Source organism: Cebus imitator, unplaced genomic scaffold (assembly GCF_001604975.1).
Source record: "Cebus imitator isolate Cc_AM_T3 unplaced genomic scaffold, Cebus_imitator-1.0 Scaffold29, whole genome shotgun sequence".
NCBI lineage: Eukaryota > Metazoa > Chordata > Mammalia > Primates > Cebidae > Cebus > Cebus imitator.
In genome coordinates, this window is record NW_016107344.1 from 12,237,673 (window position 1) to 12,248,975 (window position 11,303).

The following is an 11,303-nucleotide window of genomic DNA, read 5'->3' on the forward strand; positions in this document are numbered from 1 at the left end:
TGGGGACTCACGAAGAGGGGAGGGTGGAAGGCAGGGAGGGGAGGGGTGAAAATTACCTATGAGGTATAAGGTTTACTATTTGGATAATGGGTACACTAGAAGCCCAGTCTCCATCACTACACGGTATACCCATGTAACAAATATGAATATGTACCCTATGAATCTAAAATTTGTTTTTTTTTAAAAAAGGAATAAGAGAGAACCTTGGTTGAGTGTGGTGGCTCATGCCTGTAATCAAAGCATTTTGGCAGGCTGAGGCAGGAGGGCTGCTGGAGCCCAGGAGTTTGAAACAAGCTTGTACAACATGGCAGAACCCTGTCTATAAAAAATTGCCAGCCGGGCTGGGTGGCTCACTCCTGTAATACCAGCACTTTGGGGGGCTGAGGCAGGTGGATCGCCAGGTCAGGAATTCAGCCTGGCCAATATGGTGAAACCCTGTCTCTACTAAAAATACAAAAATTAGCCGGGTGTGGTAGTGGGTGCCTGTAGTGCCAGCTACTCAGGAAGCTGAGGCAGAAGAATCGCTTGAACCCAGGAGGCAGAGGTTGCAGTGAGCCGAGATTGCGCCACTGCACTCCAGCCTGGATGACAGAGTGAGACTCCATCTCAAAAAAAAAAAAGAAAAAAAAATTAGCCAGACATGGTGATACATGCCTGTGGGTCCAGCTACCTGGGAGGCTGAGGTGGGAGGATCACTTTAGCCCAGGACTCCAGCCTAGGCGACAGGATGAGACCTTGTCTTTTTTTAAAAGAAGAAGAAGAAGAAGAAGAAAAGTTCCAGGTAAGGGGGGTAACCAAATAAAAACAACATCTAAGAAAGAGGAATTTGGCATCTATATACCTGGGAAGGGGAAAATCGGTATGTGCGTGTTGGGGAAGGGGGTGCTGCTACGGTGTGTCTGACATGAGAGACCTGCGCTGATGGAGAAGTTTCTTATTACCCACTACTCAAAACGTAACCCATAAATGGCACCATCTAGAAATGCAGACTCTCAACCCCCACCTTAGAATTAAGGAATCTTACACTGCCTTTTAGTCAGACTGGCAGGCAATTCATAAGCACATTAAAATTTGAGAAGCATTGTCTTAGAGCAAAGAATTTAGGACTTGTGCTTGGTTGCCCATAAGCTGCCAGAATAAAGTCAAGTCACAAGGGCAGTCTGGCTTTGGGGAGCTGGGCCCCCTCTGCCATGACCCCGAGAACAGCCACATTACAGACACACACACATCTCTACCCCCTCTGCCTGCAATATCCTACTTCATTTTGTGCGTCATGACTCAGAGGCCTCTTTAAGGCAGCTTCCCTGATGTTCTGCCAGCCCCCTACTTCCAGCCTCCCACTTCCACTCCCAAGAGGTGTTGATTCACCCCCTCCTCAGTCCCATGCCCAAACATCACCCACGATCCTTTTGATGTGCCTGACATACTGGTTTGGACCTGTCAGATTTCTCTCCTTTGGCGATACCCCGAAGTTTATCTCTGAATCTCTCATGCCTAACTCAACACACATCTGGTATACAGCAGGCTCACCACAAGTGCATGATGGAATGAATTCAATAAAACTGAATGTCAAAGACAATGGCTTATGGACAGCCAAAGTTCTTGGGACAAGCAGGAAAGAACCTGTCACAGGCCTGCTTCCAATTCTTTAATGTGGCAAAGTTGTACATTACTGGACTATAGTTCACAGCACAATTAGGAGGAAAACCACAGCTCTTATTTGCTTGCCGTAAACAAGAGATTCCCCAGAGCCTGAAACAATTTCTGTACCTTTATGTACTTCCAAAATGTTCCTGGATTTATGACTTGTATGACTCAGGAGCACACGGAATGGTCTCTGATCACAGATTTGATGGCATTTCTGCGTCAGGATACAAAAACCAGCTTACATCTACCCCACAAATGGACTCTGACTCCTGGGACACATCAGTGCGTTCAGAAAGTCCAGGGCCCCTCACAGTCAGCTCCACATTCTTCCAACACACCCCTGCTACACTCAGAGGCAAACAGCCTCTACCTTCTCACTGCCCAGCGATGGGTGTTTGGCATGTCTGCTCCTGAGCACAACTCAACTAGACTCAACATTTATTTCCAAATATTTATTCAGCACTAACCCGTTCAATAAATGGCGATTTGGGAGGACATGAAATGATACACAATCCTCAAGAAAATATGAGCCTGGTACACAAATCACAAAAAATCAAGTGAAAAGATGAGGCAGCTTGGGAAAGGTATGGACATGAGGCTACGGTGGTGCAGGAATGAGAGCCAGTCTGGGTAGCCACAGAAGCACCCAGAAAGAAGCGGCTTTGGAGCCAGTATAGGACACAGGAGGCAGCATGGACAGGTTAGGCTGGGACGGAGCCAGCTAAGCCGGGAGACAGAGGGCTGACTGGGGCAGGTGTCAGTGTTGAAGGAATCCTGAGAACTCAAACTTCTGGGTTCCAAAGACCCCCATCTCCATATCTCAAGTTCAAAGGCTGGGTACAATATCCTGACCTCAAAACCCCCAGAACTGCTGTTTTCCAGTCCCGCACTGTGATCCTGAAAGTGTGAGCAGAGAATCAGCCCTCTGGGGCAGTGGACCACATCCTCAGGCACTGAAGCACCATGCTGAGAGTGTTATCAGGACCAGTGGTAAGCATCAGGCCTCTCCATGGACAGACTGCAGCCAGTGGGCCTGTAGCAGCCCACTTTTGTGCCATAGAAAAACAGAGAAAATTCAGTTCCGGGAATATCTGGAGAGCACACAGGCCTGGTCTCTTATCCAAGTCCCCTGGGCTACAAAGCAACTCCCATCCTGGCATGCCTTGAAGCTTATACTACTGTGAGTTGCTGCACAGTGAGCAGACCCTGAATTCTGAAATCATAATTACTCTCACCCACAAAAAAGGACAAAGGAACTTCAATTTCTAAACAGAACAATGCATTTTCTTTTTTTTTTTAAGAGATGTAGTCTTGCTCTGTCGCCCAAGCTAGAGTGCAGTGGCACTATCTTGGCTCACTGTAATCTCTGCCTCCTGGGTTCTAGCAATTCTCCTGCCTCAGCCTCCTGAGTGGCTGGGACTATAGGTGCACACTGCTATGCCTAGCTAATTTTTTGTATTTTAGTAGAGATGGGGTTTCACCATGTTGCCCAGGCTGGTCTTGAACTCCTGAGCTCAGGCAATCCACCTGCCTAGGCCTCCCAAGTGCTAGGATTACAGGCGTGAACCATTGCACCCAGCCAGAACAATGCATTTTCACGTGGGCCTCTAAGATTGCTGGGGTATGGAGGCCAGCAGTCGTCCGTACTTCTGCAGTCAGTGGTCTTAGAAGCCAGTCAGTAATGGCCTAATTTTATTCACTCAGCAGTTTTGTGATGCAGAGATTTTCCTGTTTAGCCGCTAACACTGAGGCTCAGAGAAGTTCAGTAACTTCCCGTGTCACAGAGCCAGCAGGCAGCGGCATTACAACCTGGATCCGAGTCAACAGGGATAGGACTCCAAAGCTTGAAAGACCAACTTTCCTCCCCACACATTCAGAAGTGGGTTTTCATCTGCTGTAATTGTTGATTCACACACACACACACATACATACATACATACACACAGACACACACACACACAAAGAGAAAGAAGTGGGTCCTGGAGATCCAAGAGTATGATTCCCTTTGTCTTAAAAAGAATGTTTTTTTAATCACCTTATTTTTTTCAGTCATCATGTACAGTCAAACCATATTTACGCTAAAGGAAATTTACCATACACCAGATGTTCCTTCTCTTTCCTCCCCTTCTATCCCCCCACTTCCATTCAGGAAGGGGTCAGTTTCTCTGAAACAGAAGAGCAGGGTTGTTTGCAGAAGAGCCAGCCCCCACCTGACACAGCTATAGCATTCAGTTCCCCACTGCTGGGCTTATCTGATCCACTCTCTCCCACAGAAGGTGAAGCAGGATAAGGCCACAAACAAAAACAGCTGTGGCAGCTCAGAGTGGCAGCTCTGATCTGAACACGGGGGCAAGAGGAAGACCCAGTGGGGGTCCCTAGGCTAAGTTGAGTCAGCTCCTCCCCAGGCCCCATTTTTCTCAACTCCATAAGGAGGTTCCTAATGATCCCCAGTGACATCCGATAAGTCTAACAAAAACAGGTCACTTTGGAGTCAGAACATTCTAGGTTCCTCAACATCGCCCCTCGTTTCCCCGGTTGCAGTTTCCAGCTTTAAGACCCTGTCTCTTCCCCACACAACGCACCTTCCCTCCTCACATGGTCTCTAACCCTAACCTTGGACAGTTCAAACCTGGAAACAAGGCACTCACCATCTACGGTGTCCACACCTCTGCTTCTCCTGACAAAGCAGCATACCCAGGGGCAAGCAGGCGGGCCTGGGCGGGCAGCAGGGGGAGGGCTGGAGGCGGGACTAGGCCCCTAAGCTCAGTTGCTCCATAGGCAGGACCAGGCCACCCAGAAACCCTGGGGCTCCTTCAGCTGCCAACAATCAGTCTCCAGAAAACATCTAAATGGAAGGCTGCCAAGGCCCCCTAGCCCTTCAAAAAGTTGAGCAAAGTTTTGAGTCATTTGCAGTCATGCAGATTGTAACATTTCCCAAGTGCCAATAGACTCCTCTGCTATCTAGTGCAGGCTAAAGAAGCAAAGCCTGTAACACAGCCCACATGCCACACTCGTGGAAATAAAAGAAGACATCCCGTTCCCTGTGGCTCCTTATGCAGCCTGTTCCCTTGACCCCTTCCTCACCCCAGGCCTGGAAAGTCAGCTGGCGCCTGAGGCCCCTCACCTGCTTTCCCTCCCTTTTCTGCCACATCAGTGGCTTCCCTCAACCCACACTCCCTTCCTGGGTGACTTCTACTTCAGCGCTTCACCCACCACTTTGGTAATGACTTCCAAGTCCCTATTGCTGTTCCTGACCCAAAGTTTCCACTTGGGGGTTTTGGAGGTATCTCTGTTGTACCATGTCCAAAACTAAAGTTGATTTCTCTGCTGGAGTTCCCCGGCTCAGTGGATGACACAAGCATCCAGTTAACTGCTCAAGCCGGAAACTGGGGGGACGGGGAGGTCACATTTGAACCTTCATTTGCCTTCACTGCCCACATCGACTCAATCATGAAGTTCTGTCCATCTTCTAAAATGTATATGTTATCCATCCTCCTCTCGACCTCATCGCTGCTGTCCAAACCCAGGACCCTATAACTCTACCTAACATATTTTAAGAACCATGGAACTGAACCTGGCTTGGCTCTAGTCTGGTCCTCTACAGTTTATTTTCCATGCTGTAGCAAGAGCCATCCCAGTACCCCCAACCTGATTACGTCTTTCTCTCGCTTTCAGACTCTCAGTAACAAGAAACTCCTCAGCATGCCACCTGACGGGCCCACCACAGATTGGCTTAGGCTCACCTTTCTGGCCTCATCCCTGCCACTACAGCACCCTTGCCAGACCACTCGCTGTGCAAGTGTTGCTCACGTTGTTTCCTTTGCCTGAGATGCCAATCCCCCACCCCATGTCAACCCAGTAAATGCCTACTTATTCATAAGGTCCGACACGCATAACACTTTCTCTCCAAAGCCCTTCCTGAAAGCCCCAACAACTGACTGCTCATTCACCTCTTCTCTAGCATCCATGCGTGTGCGTACACACTCACAACCCTGCAAAATGCACAAATGGACTTCGTAAATTTTAGTTATGTACATGTCTGTCTTCACAACACAGTGGCACAATGCGTTGTCGTCTTCATGCTTCCAACCCCAGGACTCAACACAGTTCCTGGTAATTACCAGGCATTACATGTTAATGAAACGATCTGAATTTTACTCTTAGAATTCCACAGTGAGGCAGACTTGGAACTTACAGTTACTCAATTCCAATTTCAGCTCAGTATAAAAGGTAATTTTGGACAGGGCTGGATTGACATTAAAGGAAACAATCTAGTTAAGGTTACCTAAGGACTTAGGTAACCTTAGGCGGGGTTCTCGCTCTACTGCTCACTAGCAGAGCGATCTGACATAAGCTAAGACACTTGGGGCCTGGATCTCATCTATATAGACAGAGGAAGGAACTTGAAATTCTATGAGGTTGTCTCAGCTCTGACATCCAAAGATTCGAAAGTACCATGTGATGGCAACTACAGGGATCTGATGTCCAGAAAGCCATGGGGACCCCTGCCACCACTGTCCTCCTGCTGGGTGCGCACATTCACACTGCCTCCTTCCCTGGGCCTAACTCCCAACTGTTCTAGGAGCTGCCACTGGGCAGGAACTGATGAAGTCTTAATGAAACAAAGTATCAGCACTGGGTGGGTTAATTCATGTTTGAAACAAGTAGAGACAGGATCATATTCTAACATCAAGGGTACACCTGCCTAGGCCAGCCCCACCCAGGGAATCCTCCCTCTTCAGAATGAGCTGGCCTGAGGCAGAGACAGGGGAGAAGCAAGAAAGGGTGCTGAGGGAGACAAAAAACTACAGTACACATGAGCTTCCTTGCCTCAGGCCCTCAGTGAACAGGCTTGAAAGGAGGCTTCATCTTCCTCCTCTCGTCTCCTCTGTTCCCCTCTCCTTCCTTCAAAGCTCTAATTCAGCTTCTCTTTTACTGTGTAAATGAAGAAACTAAGGCTCAGAGAAGAGGCTGGATAGTCCAAGGTCACATGGGCAGGGCAGGTTGTCAGTGGCTGCGCTGGGACTCAAGTCTGGGTCTCCCAACTTCCAGTCCATGACTGTCTATCCTGCATTGGACACTCTGGGTCCTGGGCAGCCAGCCACAGGCCAGTGGCCTCTGATGCTGGAACAGCATGGGAGTCTGGGCTTAGGAAGTGGTGGGCCCCGGCAGGTCTTGAAGCCTGTTCACTAGCCTCAGGCAAGCTAGGAGCAAGACTTCGCCTAAACAAGCCTGAGAAATCTGCTGTCTAGAGAGAACATCAGCCTCTCCCAAGCCCAATCCTTGGTAAGCAGTTTATAATCTGAAGCTAAATGTCTTCTTAAGGGTCTCACTGCCTAGTCTCAGGTGAGAAGCATTCTGCTCCTCTCCTCCCCACAGTAACAACACTCTGTCCATTCTTGTCTAGCAGACTGATGACGCAGGCACGCAGGGCCTTATGAGCAGCAGATATCCTTCCACCTATCCTTGTCTTTAAACACCACAAAACTACTCACTTTCAATGAGCTCTCACCTATCTGCCTCAGTCTCTAACACTCAGCTTTGCTCCTTGGGGTGTGTGTCTGCCTGGTTCTGGCCCAGCCCTCTTCTCAAATGCCAGATTCAGAAACCTCTGAATAGATGCTGAAAGCAGAACAAGAGGACACAATCAGCTACTGTGAAACCCTGAGATACAGCCAAGAGTGAGGAATGTGGGGGCTGGGAAGGATCTTTTCCTCTAAGTCATGCTCAAGCTGCAGGGGCTCCCCAAAGCGCAAGCCATTCTACTCTCATTTGCACAGTCTCTTGTCTAGGCTCAGAATAGCAGCTCCATCAAGTTATATGGGTGTGTGGATAGGAAGACAAGGGCAACACCACAAAAAACCATGGGCTAAAAGCCAAAAAGTGCTGTTTTTTCTCTTTAACTTTGAGAGCTCATCTCATCCCTCTGAATCTCAGTGTCTTCTTAAAAACAAGGGCACTTTAAAGAGTTGTCATAAAGAATATAAGAGAGCAGCAATGTGCAATGCAGCAACACACTAGAGAACTGTAAAGCAGCATTACTTTTCTCTTCTTTGCAGGGCTCAGATTCACTCACACCCCTATGAAGACAGGACCTCTGAAGTAGGACAGACACAAAATACTGACCTTCTGCAGGTGTGTCACTGCAGGTCTGCTTTCTGGTGAACGTTCGATGTCTGTTGGGAACACGCTTGTCTCTGCCCCTCTGGCCAGCATGCTACTCCTGCAGCAACCAACACTGCCTCCTGCACTAGCAGTGCCACAGAAGGCAAAGGTCCAGCTGTAATTTCCCTGTGCCAGAGGTCACTGAGCTCAGAGGTGAGGCTGGCTCCCTGCACAGCACCTCGGGATGGTTCTTGCCACACAAGCCTCAGCAGAAAACGACTTGGAACTTCTCAACATTTCACAAAGAGGCAAGAACCCAACTAGCAGGACAGATGCCTTATTTCTTAGGAACAGAGCCTGGGGCTTGAGCCACAGAGTTCCAGTCCTATCCAAACTTTCTGAGCACCATTTAAATGACACAAAATGATGAGACAATTATCAGAAATGTCATTTGTACCCCTTCAGGAGTAAGGCAGAAGGTCTCAACTAAATGGTATGCCCTTATAAAAGAGAGGGATATAGGAAAGACCGAACCAAGAATACCTAAGATGTAACTTTACTTCTTGCAAGCCTTATAAACCTGGACAAGGAACTGTTTCACATCAGTAAAATGAGAATGATTCCTTTATTACCTTCTACAGAGTTGTAAGAATTAAAGGATTAAATGTACACGAGGTGCCCTGTGAAGTACCGTACAAAAAGTGCGATAAATACGACGTATAATTTTTCCTCATTTCTAGAACAATGGTTGCCCTCAAAATGTTATTTGTACACAAAATGGAGAGTTTTCTGATGAATGAGTATGGTAAGGAGTCGGGGTCTGCTGTCGGAATCCCAATTCTCATTCTCCAAAGCTGGGCCCACGCAGGAGCACTGGAGACTATTCAAGCTGACTCCTTCACAATGCTTTTCATAACAAATCCTGATTATTTTCTTTTTTTAAAAAAACCAACTGCCAGGTTCAAAGGAAAATACATTAAAGTAAAACGAAAAAACCTAAGCTGAGTTCTGGGTTGTTGGGCTGTGGAGACAGCATGGCGTAGTAAGGAAAAGACGCACAGGAGCAGCTGTGAATCCCGGTCTGGCCATAGACTCCCGGGTGCTCCCTCCCCACAACCCTGGCCCTACTGAGCGTTAAGTTCCCTCCCTTTGCCTCTAACGATCTCCACCTGCGCCTTCACCGCCCGCTCCAGCAACAACCTCGGGGGCAGCCTGTTCAATTGGTACCTTGCTCATCTTTTCATTTCCGGACCTGAGCAGGGCTATGAAATTTATAGCTGGGCTCTACCCAATTTAAAGAGGGGCGGTTGTGACCCTTGGGAACGAGGGGGAACAAGTGCCACCGAGACGCCGAACAAAGCTAGAAAACGCGTCCTCTAAAAAGACACGACCGTAAACTGGCACAGGGGCGAGGACGGCCAGGTCCGCACCTCCGGCTAGCCGGTACGCCCCCGGGGCCACGCTCCAGGACAGAGCCCTCTACTCTGTTCTTTGTCCCAACAATTCGCGAAGATCGGAGCCACCAGCGTTCCTCAAGGCTTGAGGGCGGGGACGAGGGGACCCTAGCCCGCCGCAGCACCGCCCCGCCCCCGCCCCGGGTCTCCAAAGTCCGTGCGCCGGGTTTTTCCACCCGCAGCCGCGCGGGGCGGGGGGGCGTCGTCCTCCGAGAGAGCGCCGGCGCCGCGGCAGCTCCTAGGGGACCTGGTGCGGACCCGAGGGACACGCCTCACCAGCCCAGCACCCATCCTACCGCGCGCCGCCGCTTCTGCCCTGCCTCAGTTTCCCCACCCACGCCGCAGCAAGCCCCGCCTACGGACATCACGTGCCTCGTGGAGCCGGTAGCGCAGCACCTACCCGCAGTGCCGCCCTCTAGCCGGCCTTCTCCCGCCCCGAGGCCAGGGCGCTGAGGGGCCAAACCGCCCGGCCCCGAGGGTCCCAAGGGCGGGCCCCGCGCCTGCGCAGCTTCGCGCCTGCGCTTCCTCGCGCGCCGCCGCGCCGCCGCCACGTGACCCCCCCGCCTCCGTGGGAGGAGCCCCGGGCCTTCCCCGCCTCGCCGACCTCCGGGACGGGGACTCCCAGTCCCGGTGGCGCTCGAACGTGTCCCCCACCGACCGTTCTATGCACAGCGCTCGGTCGGTTCACTCCTCGAGTCCGCGAACCGAGGCCCCGACGCGTTCTTTAGGGCGCTGCGTGGGGCAAAACAAGGCGCTGGACTCTGCTAATGGAGTCTGGATGCACCTGTCCTGCAGCCGAGGCCAGCCAGCTTCCCTCCAGTCTTCAGCCTGGTTTTGGATAGCTCTTTTGATAGTCCCCCTCCCCATGGGCAGGGGGAATTTTAAGGACCCACACACTCCGAAGAGCCCCTTCATGCTGTGTGTACCGATTCAGGATTGCCAGCCTCTATCCTACACCCACGTCCCCTTTCACTCCAAAATGCTGGCTCTGGGGCGGAGAACGACGAGAGCAGCCTGCGGACTCCGGGCGACGCTGGAGTGGGTTTGTCACACGCCCGCCCGTTCACTTACTCCTCGTGTTGGAAGTGCCCACACTTTCAGGAAAGTAGGAGGTTAGGCCTGGCGTGCTGGCTTATGCTGTAATCTCAGCACTTTGGGAGGATCTCTTGAGCCCAGGAGTTAAAGACCAGCCTGGGCACCATAGTAAGACTCCATCTCTACAAAAACCAAAAATTAGCCAGCGATGTTGGCGCACGTCTGTGTTTCCAGCTACTTCGGGACTGAGGTGGGAGGATCGCTTAAACCCGGGAGGCGGAGGTTGCAGTAAGCAGAGATCGCGCCATTGCACTCAGCCTGGTCACGCCAAAACAAAACAAAACAGAGAGAGGCCCTGTCTCCAAAACAAACAAAAAGTAGGAGGTTGGGAAAACATCCTTTCAGAGACAGCAGAGCTGACTCACAAGACCTATCAGTGGTTCGCCGGGTTCGGTGGCTAACGCCTGTAATCCCAACACTTTGGGAAGCCAAGGCGGGCTGATCACTTGAAGTCAGGAGTTCGAGACCAGCCTGACTAACGTGGCAAAACCTTGTCTCTACTAAAAATACAAAAATTAGCTGGGTGTGGTGGCATGCATCTGTAGTCCCAGCTGCTCAAGAGGCTGAGGCAGGAGAATCGCTTCAACCCAGGAGGCAGAGGTTGTAGTGAGCCAAGGTGGTGCCACTGCACTCCAGCCTGGGCAACACAGTGAGACTCTGTCTCGGAAAAAAAAAGACATTATCAGTAACAGCGCAAAGACCAGTCACAGGGCAGCGTAGGGTGAAGTGGCAAAGCAGGCCGACGCCCGCGTATCAGAGGTGGCCATTCGCCTGCAAAGCCTTTCCGTCTTCACTTGGGAGCTGCCCACGGGTGTACAAAGTCCAAAGGCTTCTGTGATTTACTTCCTGGACTTACTACTCAGACTCCATGTTCCATGTAAACTTACAGCAACATTTGGAGAGCTTGATCTACTCAAGGGGGTCTCTCCTTAACCAGACTGAGTTCCTCCACTTCACCTCTGGGACCCCAGAGCCTGGTCCCGGGACAGCGCAGAGATGTAC

General features: G+C 50.7%; 1 protein-coding gene across 4 annotated transcripts in view; it reads right to left on the reverse strand.

Annotated features, from left to right (window-relative positions):
* Window positions 1-9,759, reverse strand: part of PRXL2A (peroxiredoxin like 2A) — a 21,848-nt gene extending 12,089 nt beyond the window's left edge. The window contains exon 1 of one of the 4 annotated variants that reach the window (XM_017523665.2): window positions 9,607-9,759. Coding sequence is in view for 1 of the 4 variants with exons in the window: in XM_037736813.1 (XP_037592741.1) it covers window positions 4,296-4,298 (3 nt within the window). In the remaining 3 variants the exon portion in view is untranslated. Of the gene's footprint in view, window positions 1-4,295; window positions 4,519-9,606 lie in introns of those variants that run through there. The other 3 variants (XM_017523668.2, XM_017523667.2, XM_037736813.1) reach the window with 3 other exon arrangements.
* Between the last annotated feature and the right edge of the window lie 1,544 nt (window positions 9,760-11,303).